Source organism: Heterocephalus glaber, unplaced genomic scaffold, assembly GCF_053883595.1.
Source record: "Heterocephalus glaber isolate CG9 unplaced genomic scaffold, H.glaber_assembly_v1.0 deba00000331, whole genome shotgun sequence".
Lineage (NCBI taxonomy): Eukaryota > Metazoa > Chordata > Mammalia > Rodentia > Bathyergidae > Heterocephalus > Heterocephalus glaber.
The window spans coordinates 44,370,874-44,394,030 of record NW_028258142.1 but is presented as its reverse complement, the minus strand read 5'-3'; the positions used below and the strand labels follow the sequence as shown (position 1 = coordinate 44,394,030).

The following is a 23,157-nucleotide window of genomic DNA, read 5'->3' as shown; positions in this document are numbered from 1 at the left end:
AATCATAAGCCAAGTTAAACTTCTCCTTCTTAAAATTGTGGGTGTTGGGTGTTTGAGTTCAGCAAAGGGAAAGCTGGCTAATACAGTAATCACTGCTCTGCTTTCTGTCTCAATGGATTTTCTTATATATGGAATCAATACAATGTGCTGTCTTTTTAACTAGTGTTTTTTAAACTTAGCATGATTTTTAAGGTTTATCCATGTGGTAGGTAGCATGTATCAGTACCTGATTTCTATTTACTTCTGAATAATTTGTCATTATATATATACAATGCCACGTTTTGTTTATTCATCCTCAGACATCTGGATGGTTGTACTTTCTGATTGTTATAGAAATGCATTTAATCTTTCTTAATTAAGTATGATATTAGGCATGGATTTTTCATACCTGGTCTTTTTCGGGTTAGAGATTTCCTTTCTTTATTTTTTAAATCAGGAATAACTGTTAGATATTTTTTTGAAATGTTTTTCTAAATTCCCTCAGATAATCATGTAGTTTTTGTCTTTTATTCTGTTGGTCTGATCTGTCAGTTAATTATTAGATGTTGAACCAACTTTGTATTCCTGGGAAAAATCCTTACTGGTCATGATGTATGATCCTTTTATATGTACCTAGATTCTATTTACTACTATTTTGTTGATAATTTTGATGTTGATATTCATAAGAAATACTACTTTGTAGTTACTACAGCTCTTTTGAATGTAAATTGCTGTATCTGTGATTTCTGAAAGCACCTGTGTTCCTTTAGGCAGTACCTTTTCAATAACAACCAAATATTAAAATTTGTCAAGAAGGAATTAAGATGATGCCATTGCCTTTTTTTTTTTTTTTGAGACAGGGTCTCTGTGTGCAATTCAGGCTGGTCTTGAAGTCACCATGTAGCATAGGCTGGCCTAAAAATCATGGTGATCTTCCTGCCTCAGCCTCCTGAGTGCTTGGATTACAGCCATGTGGCACTCACTGGCGCTCATTGAAATATTTTTAAATGATAAAATCCCTTCTTTTTCACCATGCCTTTGCTTGAAAGCAGTATGTCCTGTCTTTGTTTGCCAAGTTTACTATGAAATCCCTTCCTTTTCCAAATCTTACCAAGTTGATATTCATTAGTTAGCTCCCACATGGAAGATATTAAACAGGGAAGAAGCTTAATTAGTTAACCATTAGGTAAGTTGTGTTTCTCTCTGGGATAGAAGCTTTGCTGCCTTGGGCTCTTCATCTTAGTGTAAAAGTATCCGTTTGTGGAGTATCTGGAAGAATATCAAGGATATGCAAAGTCATAAAATAAATCTCTTCTAAAACATCAGTTTTACTAAAAAATTTAAATAGGTGAGAGGTGAAACTTTTTATATTAAAACAGGCAAGACTTTTATGGAGTAAAATATAAAATGTTCAAGAATTTTTAAAGTAAAATATAAGACTTCAAAAGAAATTCATTACTTTTGTTACAGTTTTCAGTTCCAGCACCTCTAAAGGTATGACTGCTTTTTGTTGTTAGATGAGAGTAGGTTTTGTGGAAGTTTTTGAGATATAGTGTGAGGTATTAAATTATTAATGACAATAGTGATTTATGAACAGGTTATTGTCTTCCTTATAAATAATTAACAAACCAACACCAGAAATACCCTCCTGTTCAGTTTTAACCTTTTTATCCTTTAGTTTTATTGTTCCCTTTCCTATGTTTAGATTCTCATTTTGTTAACTAACTTACTGCTATAAAGAGGATAAGGTCCTTTTATGTTGCTTTCATAGTCTGAGAATGGTTGGATGAAAAGTATAGATCATGATAGCAAATATTTTATTGTATATTATCTCTCAGCTGAAATATTACTGAGCAATTGAGCATAAATTAAATTAGATAGATTTCAGAGTGGGTGTCAAATCTTGGGTTTGCTTTACTGGCATCTGCTCTGTACTTAAACTCTGTAGTAATGTACTTGCTCAAATTACTGTGCAAATGGACTACAAGGAAGCCATGCATATCTTTAGATAGTCCCATAGAAAAAAAGTGTTACTCTTTGTTCTTAATGTAGCTTGTTAATTTTAAAGCCTTCCAGAACATAATAGTTACTGAAGAATAATCTAATCATAGCTGCATAAAAGATTTTTAAAGCCCTGTTTAATAGTGTAGCAAGAAATATTTCAGTCATACTCCAGAAGCCACATTTTGAAAAGAATAGTTTTATCTGGCTAGATATCTTTAAACTTTGGGAAAATCTCATGATAGATTCTAACATTATGCAGTATAACTGTACAAGGATTTTTGCCCTCAATGATACTATAGATTTTCAGGGATCTTCTTCTGGTCCACCAAAATAAGGAGTAAATGTTGGGGTATAGGGCTGGGGATTTAGCTCAGGGGTTCCACTGCTTGCCTCACAAGTGCAAGGACTGGAGTTTGATCCCTGATACCAAAAAAAAAAAAATGTTGGGGTATATCTCTGTGTTCTGACCTGGCTAGGTGCTCTGATAATTTCTACATTAAGGTTAACATTAAATTAAATTTGGTAATCTACTTTCTTGTTACTATTTTTTTATGGCCCCAGTGCGTTGCTTGGTGAAGAAGTAAGTCTTTGGGGCACTTTTCATATTTATATGACTTTTATGAATGGCATTGACCTAGAAGAGTCTTTGTTTAGTTTCTTTTTAGATAGGCTATATTGAATAAAATTATTGTGATTTTTTTTTTGTAGTAGGCAGTCAGCCAATATTTTTAAATGAATGAAATACGATATTCTCTGATGTATTTAAAGATTTTTTTCTTTAGTCATGTTTATTTCTTTACAAATCCTCTCCTTATTTATAAAGAGTGTGAATTCATTATCAGGATATTTACTATATAGTGAAGAAAATTCTAGAACTTTAGCTGAAAAAGATTTTACACTTGTCTGGCCTACCATATTTTCTTTAGGGATGAGAGTATGGATGCCCAGAGAGATAAGAAGTCTTTGCCAAAGTTATTGTGAAAGATCTTGGTGCCAGTATACTTGAGAGTAATGACAAGAAAAAAGAAGGCATTGTGAAGAGACCTGAACAAGGAGGGCAAGATAACTTAATAAGAGTATAAATTATCTTCATGTGTGTATGTTTGTTTAGTTTTCTGGGTTACTTATAAATATATCAGACTTAGAGATTACCCTATTAAAAAAAAATGTCTGGGTCCCATTCATAAATAGTATGGCTTGGGGAAATGGCTTGAATGTCATAATGAGATAGAAGAAAGAAATCTGTTGAGCACTACAATGTGCTGTACACTTTCACACAAATTATTTCAAAGATAATGTGGCAGACAGAGTGAAGTTTCAACTTGATTTGCTTTGGGATCTATCCCAGGGATTGGTGGAGCATATTTCTAGGTGTGTGTGGGTAGATGATGGAAGCATGGCATTGAGGTCTATGCCACGTCCCTTGCGCCTTCTGCTGTAGCACTGTTGTGCTTTGCTTCCTGGCCGTCGTGAAATAAGCAATTTTGCTCCAACATATCCTTCCAACCTGATTCCTCTGCTTTAGAGCCAGCCAATTATGGACTGAAACTGAGCAAATTTAACCTCTCGTCCTTTAATCTGGGAGTGTCGGGTATAGTATCTCAGCTATGAGAAAGCTGACAAATAGAGACATGCAGTCAACTCTTAAACATTCAGAATTCTGATTTTTCATTCAGTTATTTCATTGATTTCAATATCTCTGCCAGAGGATACTAAGAAAGAAAATCTATAGGACCCAAGTTATTCAGAAGTTGTTTTGGTACAATAGGATTCTGGAAGGAAGTCAATTTAGTAGCTTAAAGGAAAAGTTTGGGTCCTCATAGACGCGACTTGTGCCTGTATCTGTGTGATCTTACAGACTAAACTTCTCTTTGGAGAAATAAGTACCAGTAGCAGAGAAATTCAGGATTAACATCTCTGTACAAAGAGTAACATGAAAGTTAGGGTTGTTTTAATATATACTTTGGTGAATTGTAAATTTTAATGTTGGTCATGTTTAGGTCTTTTAAAAGCAATTTTTGTCCCTGTGTGCTCTTGTCAGAAGCCATTCTTTTTCAGAATGATTAAGTTGGGATACTTTTCAGAGTTAAATATTAATGATAAAGATATTTTTGGTTTGTGTTTTTAACTTTATAACTAAGAATGAATATAGTGAAAACCTTTCTATTAATGGTATCTTTTTATTCTAGTCCAATTATTTGTGAACTACTGAAGAATTCAGGTTATCAATACCAAGTAAAAAGTAATATTTCATATACATATTTAGCAAAACATTGACGATATATATGATTTCCATTTCATTGACAGGATTTAACTAAAAGTATGAAAGGAATCTAAATCCAAACAAATTGGTAATACTGATAATTAAAAAATGAAACCTGTATTTTAACTTTTTTTCTCTAGATTATAATTCAGTTCTGTGTAGAACTTCATATATAAAATGTTTCTGATGACTGAAAACATTCTTGTTTCTTCAAATTGAAGTAAAATGTACATGCATTTGGTTGAAGTAGAGATTACATACATATTTTGTTACAAAGTGAGGAAGATTGCTTTGTGAAAGATTAAATTAAAAAACAAAACACAAACACATCGTAATCCCAGCACTTTTGGAAGCTGAAGCAGAAGTATTACAAATTTGAGCCCAGCCTGGACAACTTAGTGAGATCCTGTCTCCGAAATAAATAACTAAATAAAATATTAAAAGAATTGGGTATGTAGCTGAGTACAAAGGCCTTGGGTTCAGTCCCCAGTACCACAAAACAAGCAAAACACAGGATCTCCTTAAAGAAATTTCAGCACATCTTTGGAAGAAATTTAATTTTGGTAAAGTGTAGCTATAGGCATATATTTTTATTCTGATGAGCATTTTTTTCTCTTCTCCTTCATTTGAATATTTCTTTTAGAGTAAGTGAAGAAAAGGAAGTGACAGAAGAACGACTGAAAGCTGAGCAGGAATCATTTGAAAAGAAGATTAGGCAGTTGGAAGAACAGAATGAACTGATCATCAAAGAAAGGGAAGATATCCTTTTTGAAAAACTCTTTTTTAATGTGCAGAAAGTTTGACTTTTTCATGAATAAAATGTGAATTCCAGAGAAATAATTGTTCTAATTTATAATAGGGAATAAATCTGCATGTGCTGCCATTTCTAGGCAATCAGAAAGACACTTAACAGCATGTGCTATTGCTTCCTTTGTGCTTGATAAGGCCACCCAGCTGTTCTGCTGCTGCTATTATGCTGCAGAGCACATATTTGTCAACTAAAAAAGACAATAAGAAATTTGGGCATTACAGTGTAGTGTTGGAACTTTATTAAATTCCATTCCAATATCACTATTGAGCCTGAACCTACTTGTGTTTGGTATTCTTTCTAGCTAAAGCTTTGACAATCTTAAGAAATTCTACTCTGAAATCATAAAAATAAAAATTTTCTTTGTAATGTATAAATATTGTAATTAATAAATGTTTTCATTGCAGCATAAAACTACCAAACTCGCGGAAGAAAACTATTGAGTTTAGAACTAGAAGTGTTTATGTGGGTTTATACATATATTACATCATTTGTATGAAAGTACAAACGTTTTAACTTAAAAGTTTTACTTAAAGAGATATGTGAGTTAAAATGAGCATATTTCTGAAGTTTCTTTTGAATAGGTAGAATTAATTGTCCTTGGGTGTTTTATGCAGAGGCATTGAGTAAATGAGAAATGACTGTCCCTAAGTTAGGGTGACTGATCTGCCAGCTAAACTAGCATATGAATGCTAGAAAGAACCACTGTCCTTGGCAGTATGTTCATTAACTTGATTGTTAGATATTATTTCAATGATTCTGAAAGTATCAAAAATGGTCATACATTGACAGTAACTATGCCTTTGTGAATGCTAGAGAAATAGAAGCATAAGCATAAATTAATTGGCTTGTAAAACAAAACTGTAACCATAAAAAATGAGTTCTGAACTTGTATTTTACAAAAAATGTGAGTGTTTATTAGAAAATTAATATAATCGGAATTCTCAGACTTGATTTGGTGACCAGAACAATAAGGCTTATTTAACCCACAATTCTGAAGGAGTTTCTTTCAGGCTCTCCCTTTTCTCTGCCCAGGTTTTTCTGCCTTTATTGTCCTGTGTTATCACCTTCAGGCCAGTTTGATTTTCTTCCATCTACTTTTCTCTCCAGGTTAGAGAAGTGCTGTTTAGTCAGAATTCACAATACACTTTACCTAGCACTTTCAAGAAATGGTAGGTCAAGAATGCTTTTTTGAAATGTGATCTATAAATACTATGGAATGTTAGTCTTAAAAGGAAGAAAAGTTTGTTGTGATCTACAACATGGATGAACCATAAGGATATTATGCTAAGTGAAATAAGTCAGTCACAAAAAGATAAATACTTCATGATTCCACTTACAGGAAGTGTTTAAAATTAGTCAAATTCATGGAGGCAGAAAGTAGATTCATAGTTGTCAAGGACTGTGCAGGAAAAGAAAGTTGGGAGTTGTTGAATGAGTGCTGCAGTCTGGACACTGACTGTCCCCCAGTGGCCCATTCGTTGGTTCCCAGGGTAGCACTAATGGAAGTTGGTGGGAACTTAGAAGAGGTGAGGTCTAGTGGGAGGTCAATGGGTGTCCCTCAGAAGGGACTGTGGAACACAGGCTTCTCCTGCTCACTCACTTCTTCTTTCTGATGATGGGGTTTGCAATGCCACAATCCCCTGCCATGATGTATTGGCTCACCATAGGCCCCAAACAAAGGGGACCAATCAGACATGGGCTGAAACCTCCATAACTATGATCCAAAATAAACCTTTTCTCTTTACAGAAAAAAAAAAAAAAATCAAAAAAGAATGCTTTTTTGAGCCTGCCTGGCAAGCACAAGGTCCTGAGTTCAATCCCTGGTACCAAAAAAAAAAGTGCTTTTTTGAGGGGCAACAAAAATTCAATTTATAGATCCTTTTTTTCCACATAAGAACTCTGTAGATAGATAGCTTTTGGCATTAATTTGATGGCTTAAAGTTTTCAATGTTGGGATCTCTACAATTCTCTTACCTTTTTTCTAATGGTTGCTCTAATTCTACGTTTCAGACAGAGGTGATCAAAAAATATGGTGAATGTTTAAATTTTAAAAAAATTTTTACAGTAAAAGTCATATTGCCATTAATCCCCCACACAGTTCTCTCTGTCACTTCAAATGTACTTATCCCATCATTCTTGCCACTTTTTGAAGCAATTGCGGAAGTCCTATTTCATGCTTTTATGAAATTGATCAAAAATATAGTGAATACTCTTGCCATGTGCCAGCCAATGGAAAGGCAGGCATAAAAACTTTATGGTATGTCTTCATCCACCTTATTTACTGGATCTGATACCATGCAACTTTTGGCCCTTACTCAAAGTCAACATGGCCATCAAACATAAATATTTTGAATCAGTTCAGGACATTGAGGCTGTCGTGACCGTACAACCAAAGACACAAAAGAGGACTTGTAAAACTGCTTCAGAACTGCAAGAATAATGGTGTGTTTGAAGTGAGGAAAAATATTTTGTGGGAGATTAACAATATGTCTTTACTGGGATACATTTTTAAAATTTAAACATTGACTGTATTTTTTGATCAGACCTCATATTTGTGTTAAGACAGGAAGAAAAGGTGGGAGAGGTCCTGACACTTGTGACTCCTTTTTTGAAAAACATAAAAACTTCTTCAGAGCATCGCCTACTTTCCCCTTTCCCAGATTGTAATATTTCATATGGTATTTATTGTCCTGAACTTTATTCTGTAGCAATGTAAGCTAATAAGAAGGTTGAGAAAGCGAGCATTTTGCTTGTCCAATTTACATAGTGGGAGGTCCAAGGGAAAAGGTGATGAGGAATGAAGTTAACCTCCAACTTCTGTAGCAGAAGTCGGGACAATAGAATTCACTTTTTATATGGAAAGGAGGTGTTGATACTTTGACCTTCCTGGGACAAAAAATGTGTGTAGTAGCATTCAGTGGAACTGAGGGAAGTTGGGAAAAGAAGGTAAGAGGGATTAATAGGAGATAATTTAAAAAGCCTGCCTATAATTAGAGTGAGTCCTTATTTGTCTGGTGATACACTTTAAGAAAATTGTGTAACTATTTGGAAAAGTAGATATTAATTTCAGTGGACTATGATATTTAACACTGTATGGGTCAAGATTAATGCTTTCTAGAGCTGAAGCTGACTAAAGTCAGCATGCCTGGGCGTGGTTTCCTCTGGCAGGCTCAATGTTAAGATACCCCAGTGATTGCAGTGACACAGATTTGCATATTTTCTTCATGATTTAGCTCCAGAGTCAGCGCACTACTGTGGTAGGCTGTATCCAGTAGAGTGCCAACTAAATCTTTTGGTTTGTTTTGTTTTTGGAGCCAGGGATCGAACTCAACACCTTGCACTTGCGAGGCAGGCGGCGGCACCATTGGGCTAAATCCCCGGCTGGGGAGCCAACTAAATCTTGTGCCACCCCATCTCTGTATATTGTCTAAAGCTGATCTTGTGCTCTAGATACAAAAAGTACAGTAGTTGCAAAAAGACCCTGTGACTCTCCTAGCCTAAAATGTCTAATGTCTGACCCTCTATACAAAACATTTGCTGACCCTTGATCTCTCTTCTGAGTGAAAAAGGAAAGAAAAAGCTCATGAATAAAGTCGAAGGCTTAGATATATGGAATAGTTAGGACCTATTTTCACATGGGAAGAAGGGAGTTGGTTTGATCTTTTATTCTTTATTGTGAATAAGGATTGAAATAAATGGTATACTATTACCAAAAATTAAAATTGTTTAATTGATGTAATTCCTTTCATTGACACCACCAAAGATAGGTAATATTTATAGAATTTTATTGTCAAAAAAGGAAAAAAAGAAAAAACGATTAAAAAAAAGACATCCCTGGTTTTCTTTCCAAGTAGATTGCTAAGGTACAAATCTTCTTTACCAGAATAAACCTGTCAAAGGTTAATACAGATGATTTTACAGTACATAAAACTCTATAAAACTTAGAAACATAAAACGAGGTTGTAATTTAAAACAATATAATTTTAACTACAGATACATTTACCTATCGTATCATAGATGAATGATTCAGACTCTTTCATATACATGCAATCAGACAATTTTAGCTCACTTTAAAGTATTTCAGTGTGAGAAAGTGTATTCATGAATTGTAATTTTTGCCATTTTAAAGATGTGTTATAATTTATGGTTTTCTTATTTTTAAAGGTCTAATAGCTTGATTTATTGATCAACTCTACAAACACAGACCAGTGCTTTAGTGAAAAAGAAATGTTACATGTTTGCCTTAAGATCAGTCTTTTGAAGGATTTATTCTTAGAGAAAATTGGGAGTTTATTAAAACATAAAAATTCTGAGTAATTTTCAATTCTTGAAAAAGGAATGCTTATTTCTTTTTTTGTTTTTGTTTTGGTACTGGGGATCAAACTCGGGTCCTTGTGCTTGCGCAGCAGGCGGCAAAACTACTGGGCTAAATCCTCAGCCCATGAATGCTTCTTAAGACTTGAACCATGTAAATGAATATGCCATTTACAAAGTTAAGCAGTCCGATAAACCTAGTAGACTTTTGGCTGGCTGAATTAATATAAAAAGAGAGATAAATTTGTCACTTAAAGAAGATCCAATAATGATAATTTGAAACTTTTTAGCATATAATAGTATAAGACAGGATATAGCTATGAGAAAAATTGATTAATATTTGAACTAGTTGTATTTTTAGACATATGGTTTGGATCAATGGTATCAAATCTTACAGAAGGAAAGGAATATCTAATGATTTTTGACCTGACAATTTTAACTGGCACTTCAAGGAAAATAACAATGAAGAAAGTACAGTGGACTTCAAAGTCAGAATCCTGTTTTTGCACTGACTAGCCTCTTGGGAAAGTTACTGAACTTCTCTGAGTCTCTTTTTACATCTGTCATATTCAGATAACTAATAATACCTTTTTTTGCTGGCCTGTTGAAGTTTTAAAGATTCATAAAGAGTCTAGCAATGTCTTCTACTTAGAGGATACTGAATAAAAAGCAGCGTTTCTCATTTTGAGCACTATTAAAATAGATGCAGGATGAGATGACTGACCACTTTTACATTTCTGTGCTTTTCTTCACTAGGATTTTTTTTCTTTTGGTACTGGGGATCGAACTTGGGTCCTTGCACCTACGCAGCAGGCAGCGAAACCACTGAGCTAAATCCCAGCCTTTCACTAGGATTTTGATGGTTTTAATTAGGTTACAAGTGCTTGGGCTGCTTATAGAACTACTAGGAGGGTGAAACCTACCTGTTCTCTGCTATACCTTCTAAGCTGTAATGGAAAGGGAAATCTCTGTACCACTTGCACCTGTTATACTCCTTGGGAGGAAACCATGTTTTAATTTCCTCTCCCAGAAAACAGACTGATAGAGATGCTTGACTTTTTTATTCCCCTTCTGGTTTGTCTCCTTATCTCTCTGGCTGGGACTTGGTAAACTGAATAGGTTTAGAGATACTTGGAGCTCACATCTTTGTATGGGTAGTTATTCTCAAAACCTTGTTCTAGGAAAAAAGAATTCTAAGGGAATGAACCTTTAGAATCAACCAGAGATCTCAGTGGGTCTGTGCTAAAAATAGATTAGTGAAAATTCACAAGAATTTTATCTAATTATATGAAAGCAGTCATTGGTTATAGCAGTAATATGTCAGGTATTTACATCTTTCTATTTAACTATAATCTCATATCTGCTAGAGGAGCCATCATCATCCATTAGATTTTTAATAAGGTTAAGAACCATGTTATGGGATGGGTAAATGATATAAGAGGAAGGGGAAGCATAGTAGAAATAAGTTTCATAGAAAGGACTTACCCTTTAAGAGAAAGGGTAAGTCTCCTTTTTATTAATCTTACTGGCCCTTTATAAGAGAAGGTAGGACATTTTCTAGTCTTCAAAATAGTTTTCATAGAATCAAAAATCTAAACTTAAAATAGAGACTATGTATCCTTTCTTTGTAGAAGAGAAAGGATATGGAAGAGGAAAGGGGTTTTTTTGTTTTTTTTTTATTAAATTCTTTTATCGGTACATTGTAGGTATACAACACAATTACATTTCTCATTGGGAATTGCACCTTTACATAATGCATCTTGGTTCTTATTTTTTCCCCATTCATAGCCCTCCCTTCACTCCCTCCACCCTTCCCAATTTACAAGGACTTTATTTCCATTTTTTCCATTTCTATGTAAAGGTGCAAATTTCCAATGATGAATGTCATTATATTGTACACCTAAAATGTACCAATGATTAGAATGAATAATCGAAAATGTAAAATAGGAAGAAAAGGTCCAAAGGGGTAGGGGTAGTGGGAGGGGCAGGGGAAAGGAAAGAAGGGAAAGGAAAAATGATGAGGAAAGGGTGTTTTGATGCCTGGTGGTATAGAACACTAACAGAGCAAACTGTGTTGCCAGACATCGTTATTAGCTTTGATGAATTTTGGCCTTTTTGATAAAAATGTTGGGTTTTATATTTCATGTTCACAAATTGAATTATTCAGTGATATAATATATTCTATATACTTAAGTGAAGCTGTTTTATTCCAGTTAACAAGCCTTGTTTTGCCAATCAAATAATTACCTTCAATACTATAGGAATTGTATAGCTTGAGGCCATTTTATTTGCTCTGTGATGCTATATAAATTTAGCAAATTTTGGACCATTGTTACTGTATTTTGTCGTTTTAATTCAGAATGACACATTAAATAACTTTCTGTTTATATTACAGGGAAATAAGCATGCTTAAGGAAATAACTGATTATTATTTTTTTTGGTTATTGTATAAACCATTTTTGAAGTTTATCTTTATTCTCTTAAAATATTTAGATAATGCTAAGTATAGGAAAGAATTGATGCCAAATATTTGTTGAAAATAAAATAATTATATAAATTTATCTCTGTACTTGACTTCATTTCAGTAAGGGCCTTTCGAGGTTAAATTACTCTTTGATAGTGAATTATATTTGCATTTTAATTTTCTGGAATGCACCCAAGAAATAAGAAAAGAAGTACTTCTCACCTGCTCTGGTTACATACTTTCCTTATATGAGACTTCTTTGAGACTGTCATGGATAATTCATTATCTGATGTCTAGTTTTTAAACTCATTGCAGCTTAAAGGGAGGAAATTAGTAGGGAATGGAGCTGCAGTGAAAATATTGAAGCTGAGAGAAGTCAATGGAAAAACTATTAAAAATCACGTAAGAACTAAAAATGTACAAGAGTCTAGAAGTCCACCCACCTAAATATGTATCTTGGGAATGTCAGTGTGAAATACAATGTAGTATGTAACATTCTCATGATGATTTTGCTGCATCAAGGTAACAAATTATTTTTATCCCTTCTTCCCTTTTAGTAGTAAAAGTACTTCTATTAGTAAGATATCTTACAATTGTTATGCTGCTTTTTTATTTACAGAGTACTTTCACATCTTCGTAATAATCTGGATAAGTTAGGTGTGGCAGATATTCTTATCCTCGTTTTATAGGTGAAGGAACAGATCTGAAGTGGTAGCTGAAACAGCCCACTAAAGTCCTAAAAGTGAACTATTTTGCCACCAAGTGTTCTGCTCTTCCCAATATGTCTAGTTTTTTCTGCACCATGAATAATAGAAATATTAATAAGCTCATCTTTCCTAGACTGCTTTGTAGTTAAAACACAATTTTAAAAAATCAGTAATATATTTTACAGTGCTTTTACCCAAAGTTGGTTAAGACATTTTTTTTTTACTCAAAAAGTACCTAAAGATAACCCTAGTTATTATAGAAAATCTAGACATGTGGAATATTCCAGTGATTTTCTTGTATTTTGACTTCTCCAGTCACCAAGTCTTTCTCCTTTTCTCTCTGAATTATTATTCTGAGCCCATTAACCTTTGCTGTTTCCACTGCCACCTTATTGCATTTCTGTATTACCCCATAGCAGTGTTGGCAAACCTGTGGCACATGTGCCACAGCCAACTGTTTGTTATCATTGAAAGCTCTTAAGATTCACCATCACTGCCCAATGGTATCCTTGTGTTCCTATCTCCAGTCTCTCCAGCTACCCTTTAAGTTCATTCTACACTGCTGTCTGATTAACTTTTCTTTTATTGAGACAGGGTTCTCACTAGGTAGTTCAGGCTGGCCTTGAACTTACTATGTAGCCCAGGCTGGCCTCAAACTTGGAGCAGTACTCCTGCCTCAGCCTGGTGAGTCCTGGGGCTACAGGTATGTACCACCACGTCCAGCTTAACCTTTCTTAAGAACTATTTTTATTGGGCCGGGGATTTAGCTCAGTGGTTCCACCACCTGTCTCACAAGTGCAAGGTCCCGAGTTCGATCCCCAGTACCAAAAAAAAAAAAAGAACGATTTTATTGACTTTTTAATACCTTTTCATAGTTTCTTATGGCCTAAAGGATCAAATGAGTATTCTTGATTTTTACATTCAAGCCCTCTATTACTTGTGTGACATATGTGTGACCATTTTTGTGGCCCTTTGTATTGTTCTTACATACCTCCTAGGAAAGACTCATTGGTTTTCCCTACTTATTACAGCTTATTTCTATTTCTTTGCCATTGTTTCCTTTAATAGTTTTCTTCTTCAAAATTTCTTTAAAACATCTTTCCTGATAAAGTGTTTTTACAGGATTTGCGTCTTGGGATTCATACCTGTACCAGCTGCTCTACCTTGTGTCTTTTCTTATTGTTCTTTGGGAGAACTGTGGTGCACTTGCAGCGATACTTCAATTTTGAGAAAAAAAAACTTAGAACAGAATCTTGAATCTTTATACCTTTGTTTGCTCTGTACCATTGTGACTGAAGTGAGCCATTGAGCTCAGTACAGTTTCAGTGGCATTTTAGAAGAATAAACCAATTTGTTGTGGCTTTAGGCTTGATAGGATTGAATAAGTGGAGGCTGTGAAGAAAAGAAGGTATTGTCCAGTCAAAGGAAATCTATATTTGAAGAAATGTTTTTGGTATGTTTTAAGGCTGGAAGGGATTTTTTAAGATCTACTTTATGTCTTCTAATACTTTCTCAGATTTTCATTTTCTTCAGTGAGAATTATATAATCCTTTAAAAGACTTTAAAAGTTTATCTGACTCCTTACATTCTTTGGAATATTGTGAGAAGAGATTCGGCTTTTGATTTTCAGCCCCTTTCCCTCCATTCTGGGCTTAGCCAGGTATGTTTATATCTTTGCTATTTTACTATTTACTGTGGACTGAATTATGACCCTCCCAAATTTGTACATTGAGCCCCTGACCTCCAAAGTGACTATAGCTGAAGATGAGGTCTCTAGGGAGTATTAAGGTTGAAGGAGGTGATAGTGGCAGGGCCCTCATCGAATAGGACTATGGAATTGTAAGAAGAGAGAGATTTCTTCAATAAATGGTGTTGGAAAAACTGGATTTTAACCTGCCGAAGATTAAAACTAGACCCATACCTATCACCGTGCACTAAACTAAGATCGAAGTGGATTAAAGAGCTGAATATCAAGAAAGAAACAGTAAAACTTGCTGGAAGATAAGTTAGGTAGAACTCTCAATGACATTGGCACAGGAAAAGACTTTATGAACAAAACTTCAGTAGCACGAGAACTAGCACAAAGAATCAACAAATGGAACTTCATCTTATTAAAAAGCTTCTGGACTGCAAGAGAAACTACCAACAGAGCTAAGAGACAACCTACAATGTGGGAAAAAATTTTTAGCAGCTGTACCTCAGACAAAGGTCTACTATCTAGAATATATAAAGAATTGAAAAAAATCAGACCTCCCAAATTCAAAGACCCAATTCAAAAATGGGCATCTGAAATGAACAGACATTTCTCAGACAAAGAAGTAAAAACAGCAAATACATATATGAAAAAATGTTCAACATCACTGGTCATTCAAGAGATACAGATGAAAACAACACTGAGATTCCACCTCACCCCACAAAGAATGGCTGCTATCAAGAAATCAACCAATAACAAATGCTGGCAGGGGTGTGGGGAGAAAGGAACCCTTCTCCATTGTTGGTGGGAGTGTAGACTGGTGCAACCACTGTGGAAATCAGTATGGAGATACCTCAAAGAACTAGGAAGAGAGGTCCCATTTGACCCAGCTATTCTCCTACTGAGTATCTTCCCCAAAGAATTAAAAGAATCATGCTACAGTGATATATGTACACCTATGTTTATAGCGGCACGATTTATAGTAGCTAAGGTTTGGAAACAGCCCAAGTGCCCATCAACTGGAAACTGGATAAAGAAGATATGGGTTTTTTTAATAAAATGGAGTACTACTCAGCCATAAAGAATGAGAAGCTAGAGACATTTATAGCTAAATGGATGGAAATTGAGGCCATCCTCTTAAGTGAAATAAATAGGACACACATGTGTAAATACCGAATAGTATCTCTAACGTGAGAAACTGAAAGTGTAAATAAGGATGAAAATGATTAAAACGAATAATAATTTGAAATAGAAAAAGGTCCAAAGGGTTAGGGGTGGTGGGAGGGGGAAGAAAGGAAAGGAAAAATTATGAGAAGGGAAAAAAAGATGGAAACAAAGTCTGTGTAAATAGGGAAGGGCGCATAGGTAATGGGGAAAAAATAAGAACTAAGATACATCATGTTCAGGTACAAACACCCAATGATAAATGTAAATGTATACCTAAAATATACCAATTAATATATAAATTAAAAAAAAAAAGAAGAGAGATTTCTTCCTCTCCCTTCCACCCATGTGAAGATACAGTCAGAAGGGTAGCCATTTGAAAGACAGTCAGAAAGAGATTACCAAAGGCCAAATCCTGATAGACTTTAATGTTGGGTTTTCTGGCCCTAGAACTGTGAGAAAATAAATTTCTATTAATAGACCATCTAGTCTGTAGTATTTTTTTATGACAACCTGAGCAGCGTAAGACAGTTATTTAACTTATACTTAGTTCTTTGTTATTTTATTATTTTAAATATAAGGCAAAAGGCTATTTAATGTAGTTATCAAAGGGTAGTATTTCTAAACATCTGTGTTTTTAGATGTCATTCTCTGATCATATTCCCTTATCTTTATTCCCCTGGTTGGTTGTTAATGCATTTTTGAACATTAATTTTTTTGTGAATGTGTGTGATACTGGGCATTGAACCCAGGGTCCATGTATTCTAGACAAGTACTCTACCACTAAGCTGCAATCCAACCCCCTCCTCCCACTTCAGTTGTTTTATTTTGAGACAGGGTCTTGCTGACTTGTCCAGGCAGGGCTTGAACTTGCAGTCCTCCTGCCTTAGCTTCCTGAGTAGCTAGGATTAAAGATATGTACCATGCCAAACAACATTAAATTTTTTGTATTACTTTGTATTTTTTTAAATGAGATTTGCTTTTAGGGATTTTTCTGTTTTATTATCTAGGATCCTTTTAATATCTATGATGTACTTATTTTATAATAAAACACAGTTTTTTCTAAATTTTGCTTTAATTTTATTTCTTTGGCTATGTGAGGGCTCCAGATGTAGAGCCTTAGCACCCCAACAGGAACTTCTTTATTACTCTTTAGTGACACTGGAATTCAAATGGAAATGGAGTGAGCTTCCCCAATGGCCTTATTGGCTAAGAGGTTTATTTCTTTTTGTTATCCACATATGAATAAACACAGTAGACTAAAAGATATATGTATATATATGTAAAAATTTTCTATATGTTTGTTTAAATTTTTTTCCAGTGATAGTTCTGCACTGAGTCGATGGTACTAAAACTTTATAGTATCATTTAAAATTACTTTGGAAAGTTTCAGCAGTTATTGCATGAAGAAATAGAGTTTCAATAAATCAATCTCATAATAATTATTGTTCAGGAAAGTTCATTATTCTGTTTAGCCTTTTACATTACTGATCTTCCTTAAAGGGCTATTCTGATGTAATCTTTTCAGCCAAATCCATTTGTCATACCACAGCTTGTAATTGCTTTATATTTGAAAAATATAATGAATGAGTTTATTAATAATCAGTAGCAAATTTTTTTTAGTCTTCTTAACCTTAGCTTGGCCTTCACTTATGAATAGTTAAATAATGCAGATATTAATACTCTTCAGTTAGAGAATTATACAATAGCATTTAATTTTTTTAAATAGTTAAGACCACAATTTAGCATATTGAAGCCTATAATTTTTCACAAATAGTAAATCTGGTTATGGTATAGTCATGTAATGATCAGAAGTTAACAGATTATGTAAAGTGGATCTCCCTGTAGATCATATAATAAAGACTCTCACCTTCCCATTTTATTGTCTTTTCTTAATATGGGTTGAGTATCCCTTGTCTGACACACTGGGGAACAGAAGTGTTTCAAATTTTGGAGTTTTTTAAATTTTAGAATATTTTTACAGATGATCAGTTGAGTATCTTTAATCTCAAGTCTGAAATACTCTAAAAACACGATCTTCAAAAAGTTTCAGATTTTGGAATATTTTGGATTAGGGATCCTTAACCTATATAGAAATCCCAGGCAGTTGAGTATCTTGTTTTCTTGAATCCTTAGGCTTGTAATCAGCAGAATTAATGGAAAAAGAGTTCTTCCTATGAAAACAGCCTCAAGCTGTCCTTGAATTTGTAAATAAACATAGCCTGGAAAATACAGGTATCTAAAGATAATACTTGTTATGCTCTAGTTCAGTGGTGGTCAACCTATGTCATTCATGCCGCAACAGGCTGTTTGTTATTGTTGAAAGCTCTAAAAGGTTTGCCATCACTCCTCTAGTTGGTCAGTTTTTTATTTTTTGGCCATATCTGTGAGGTCTTTTTCCATATAAAAACTGATAAATACAGGAAAAGTGACAAAAGCCAAAGGAGAAAAGATGAGGGATGAAACCAGAGAAAAGGTTACAAATAGTAATTACCTTAGTGAGAAATTTGTTCCAAAGTGTGACAATAGAGAGCCTGTCATATGGTGACAAAAGAGAGTAGTTATAAGTACAGAGAAAAGTTGCCAAATAGCCTACTCTGTCTCACATTAACAGCCTAAGGCAGTGACGGTGAATCTTTTAGAGTCAGTAATATAAACAGCCTGCTGCAGCACACATGCCATAGGCTCAGGACCGCTGGCCTAAGGCATCAATGTGCCAGGCTAAAGGCACAAGGGCTAGCTCAGCAATCCAGAAGCAAAGGGATTGAGAGAAGTTATGTGTAAGAGATATCACAGCAGTTAGATACTCTTGGTATAACATTATATAGCAGACAACTAATTTGACATGCTAAGGCAACTTCTCCCTTTGATAATAAAAAATGATATGAAAATCCCTGTTTTTAAACCTTTATTCAGTAAGTTAGGAATTGCAAATATGAGTTATCTCAATATGTGCTAGAACAAGAAGCACTGTATATTGTGGAAAGAGGACTTCGAATCTTGATAGCTCTACTTTGGATAAAGTAACTTCTATAAATCTTAATTTCATTGTACATACCATGTTAATATATGAGCTATTTACCACCAAAGATGACCAAATAAGCTAAAATATGTATAATTTTTTTCAAACTGTGAAATCCTATAAAAATTTAAGGACTATAAAATATTTTCTAGCCTTGAAAAAGCACAAATACAAAATGATGTAAAGATATATTTCAAATATCTTGCAAATGTTATTTTTTCCAGATATTATCTTGTATTTGAAGTTTTGTTTTGTTTTGTTTTGTTGCCTTTGGAGTCCTCATTCAGATTTCTGTTGTCCAAAAAGTAACTACTTTTTGAAGTGGCACTCTTAGTTTTGAAACAAAATATTTTAATAACATGAGAAGTTTTTTGAAGCTGTTGTCAAAAAGTTTGTTGCTAAGAGAATTCAGCTAGGAATTGCTGAGGAATCTCAGCATCATATGTTACTCGAACAAGGCACAGAGGTGATCTCAAGGAAAATAATGCAGAAACAAGGCTGAATAGGGCTATGATTGGATTGAACGTACATAGGAATGTTTTATAAATTTTTGTGAGGATTAGGCTTCTTTATATATAACAAAAATGCCAAAGTAATGGTAATCAAAACAAGATGTATATTTTATTTCTTGTTCATGTAAAAGACATCCTGGTGCCAGCAATTTGAGGCAGGTATGGGGACTCCATAGATTGTTTTTAAGCAGTCACACTTTTTCTATCTTGGTATTCTAAGCTCCAGCCATCACTTTGCATTCTAGGCAGCAGGAAAGTTTATTTTGAAAAGTTTTGGTTTTAATTTCATTTTTTGCACTGCTGAATTTAGAAATCCAGTTGATTTTTATATATTGATTTTGTATCTTTGGACCTTGCTAAAGTCTCACTTCGTATTCTAGTTGTATTAGGATTTCATGTGGAATCCTGTCAATCTTCAAATGAAAATAATTTTAGTATTTTTTAGTCTTTGTGCCCTTTATTTCTTTTCTCTCTTTATTGCAATACCTCTATTAGTGATAACAGAGAAGATCCTTGTCTTGTTCCCTATCTTAGGGGAAAATACACATTTCATGCTTAAATTTAACATTAGTTATAGGTTTTTGGTTTTTAATAGATGGTTTTTTATCACATAGAAGAATCTTCCTCCCTATGTTTTTCTTGATGAATTTCTCCCTTATTCCTAGTGTTGTTTTCTGTTTCTTAAAATCATAAATGGATGTTAGTTATTTATAGCATTTGATGTTCTATTATATATTTATTATCTATTCCCCTCATAAAACATCATGTCTGTCTTGTGCACTGTTGTGTGCTCAATAAATACCTGTTATGTGAATGAACTGTTAAACTAGAGTTGCTTAGAGAATATCTTGACTCTTGAGAGAAAACTTGCACTGTATTTAACTGTTAAAGTTGAATAATCTGGCACTATACCACCACCTGGTGATAGTACATCTAAATTGCAATGAAAACTACTTGGGAGATAAACCAACATGTGAGACCTAAAACTGTAAAACAATAGATTGATGTGATAGTTGCAGTTTTAAAATAAAATTATATGTAACAAGACAGATTTAGCAACTATATTTTACATTTCATAGGTACTAAAGTGTTTTTAGTTTTCCTGAATGCTAGAAAAGGATGATGAATTACATATGTTAAAGAAACAGAATAAATGGAAAGAGTTGAGAAGAAGAGTGAGAGCAAAAACATTTTTATATTTGAGTTTGCCGGCATTTACTTGCTGTGAGGTGCTAGCAAAGCTCTAAAGAACAAGGATTTTCTAGTTTTTTAATCTTATACTAAATGTTTCATATATTGCAAGAAAGCTTAGCTTGTGTCCAATAATGAAGTTTAAGGCTTATTTTTAAAAATGCAATTCCTTGGAAACAATTCACTGAGACATAATCTAGAACTGTGTTGGATTTATCTGTTTCATCAGCTAGCATCTTGGAATGAAACCATCTGTCCTCTAACTGTTATAATTACTACTATGTAGTTTCATTTCTCAGCCTCCCTCTAAGGAGAGAACCATGTGCTAAATATATGTTAGTAAAAGTTTTTAAAAATGCAATTCAAATAATAAAATATTCTTATTGAGTTAAAATGGTCAATCTTACTGTAAAATATTAATAATTTTACAGAAAGATTATTCCTTCTTACCATGAAAATATCCTAGGGTAATAGTAATGGGAGTACTGTTTTAGTAATAAAGATTATCACGTGGATAAGTTCCCTAGAAGGCCCCATGATGGTAATACCCCTAGATTTTGTCTTTAAGAAAACTGCTGAGAGGCAATAATTTTTTTTGTATGTGTCCCATTTTCATTAATGCATGGTAATTGATGGAGTTGCAGTGACTTGTAGCGGTAATGAGTTCTAAACATAATAATGCACTCTTTTCTAGTAAGTGAGTACTGCTGGGGTTTAAAAGCATACTAAATCAGTTGCTTTAGTATGAATTTATTAGTTTTTTTCAGCATTAGCTTTAATAGTAGTTATTTACATAAGCGTACATCCCATTAACCGCCATCAGGGCTGGAAAACATGCTGAACTGTTCATATTTTCATATAATTATTGAACATAATGGTTTCATTTGCATTTCTAAACAGTGATGTTTCTGTCAGCCTTGGAAATAGTGTCTTTACGCAGTCCCTATTTCACATCCACTTATTTGACATCGTTAAATTTTATGCTAATGTGTTTCCCTAGAATATCATCAGTAGGACAGATGCTTGTGCTTTAATATACAAATCAGGGAAGCTTTTCCATCCCCCAAATAGCAAAGGAAATTTTAAAAAATCTGCAGTTTTAGATATAAAGTCCACCTCCATATAGATGGGTTTATGAAATAAAACATTCAGGGTTAAATGTTATAATGTGGTACCTCTTCAAAATTCTTTATTTTGAAAGCTATCTACTGGACTAGGGTTAGTTTTGTTGTCTTGAATAAGGAGATAAGCGTTAGTAAAAATCTTGTTTATATTTAGAGTTATGGTTCTGAAATGTTGATCTTGAGATGCAAGGTTTTTGGTGCTTTGAATATATCAGGTCACAGTGTTAGTTTTTAAAATAGTCTCTGTAATTTTGTTCCTTTAATCTCAATTTGGATTGTAAAATCGTGCAGTGGAGGCTGTTACATTAATACTCTGGAGCATCTTAGCTGTTTATGTGCATTTAGAAAATGTTCAGTGTAAAAGTATGAGTTACTTGAGGGGGAGGCATGTCAAGTTTTAAGAAGCAGTGCTAATACAGAAAGACAGCTCTATGCAATAACTTATTTTCTTTTGGAATCTGTGTGTACTATCAGCTTCTGTTTCTCCAACATGTGTGAATGCTTCTGTGAGTACTGTCAATCAGTTGGCTGGAAAATTTTAAACAACAATAATCATTTAAAAAATTGTTTTGAGAGTTGACTCAGGACTTTTTGGTGGTGGAAGGGTGGACATGAACCACTTGGATTTTTTGGTCTCCCTGGGCTTCTTCTGCTTTGACAGCTTAGGACAGCATTTTGCTGTGGACTCTTAGTGGACCCTCAGTGCTAGAGCTATGCACAGTTCAAAATGCAAGGTTGGCAGTCTAGCAAGATAGAGTAAGAAGCAGCTTTGAGAGGTGTTCTTGCCCCAAATTCCTTACTAAAAATATATTAGAACTGATATAGCATAAAACTGATGTAGTATAAAAGGATTATTTGGGCAGAAATATTACTCAGTTTAACAGGTCGGGAGGCAACTGAAATTTTTGCAAGGGTTTCTGTTCTTTGGGGAATTGCCAAGAAAGAAATATGATAAGAGTTGTGAAGAAACTACTATAGGCTAGAGTTTCATAGCTATTCTTTTTTTTTTTTGGTACCAGGGATCGAAGTCATGACCTTGGACTTACTTGCGAGGCAGGCAGTGGAACCACTGAGCTAAATCCCCAGCCCTATTCATTTTTAACCCAAGTTTTTAATGAATTTTTATGTGATTTCTTAAAATAGTCTGAGGTCACTAGTTCTCAAAATGTTAAAATCTTCTATCATATTGACAAATTGGTTTGGCCTTCCTATCTAGAGAAAATATATTCTTGATTTGTTGCCCCATCTGTTGCCATCAGATATCATATATGAAAGTAAAAAAAGAAAATTCTGAAAATCCAGCTTCTCGTTGTAAGTTAGGTGATATTTTCAACTTTTTACAAAGCTATTTGTAGTGGGAGCCTTCAGCAACACTTTTTGTTTATATTTTGGTAAGGGCAGTTTGCTACAAAAGTAAAGAAACATTTCCTGTCACCAAAAAATAGCATTTATCCTTTTTTTCTCTTTTCTGGAAATTGGTTAACATTGAAATGAAAATTTAATTTGCCTATTCAGTGTTAAAATTACACGATATTTTATCTGACAACTTGTACCTGAACATCTCTGCTTGCTGTAGAACTTACTACCTTCAAGGGAGGAAAGGACGCATGTTTTAAGTGCTTTGTGACTGATTTCCAATCCCTGACTTCAGATGGTAGAAAGAATTCTTAATTATGTTTATAGCTTCTTTATATACTTTTTTATAAGTTAAAAATTCTAAACAAAGTCAGATATTCCCCATAAGGTACCAGCCGTTTGGGAGGACTTTACATGCTTAGTTCCACTTTCTTTTTTATGGCTTGGTGAACACAATGACTACCTCCTTATTAGAGATGATGAAAGTACTTAGAAATAACCCTGGAGCACTGTGAGATGCCTAAGCCCCACCTGTTCTGCAAGGCTGCAGGGA

At 34.1% G+C, this 23,157-nt stretch overlaps 1 protein-coding gene across 4 annotated transcripts in view; it reads left to right on the top strand.

The window, feature by feature from the left end:
* The window catches only part of Kiaa1328 (KIAA1328 ortholog), a 308,994-nt gene that overhangs the window by 34,485 nt on the left and 251,352 nt on the right, over positions 1–23,157 (top strand). For all 4 annotated transcript variants that reach the window (XR_002386322.2, XM_021236694.2, XM_021236695.2 and 1 more), the window contains one exon: positions 4,890–5,005. Coding sequence is in view for 3 of the 4 variants with exons in the window: in XM_021236694.2 (XP_021092353.1) it covers positions 4,890–5,005 (116 nt within the window). In the remaining variant the exon portion in view is untranslated. The remainder of the gene's footprint in view (positions 1–4,889; positions 5,006–23,157) is intronic.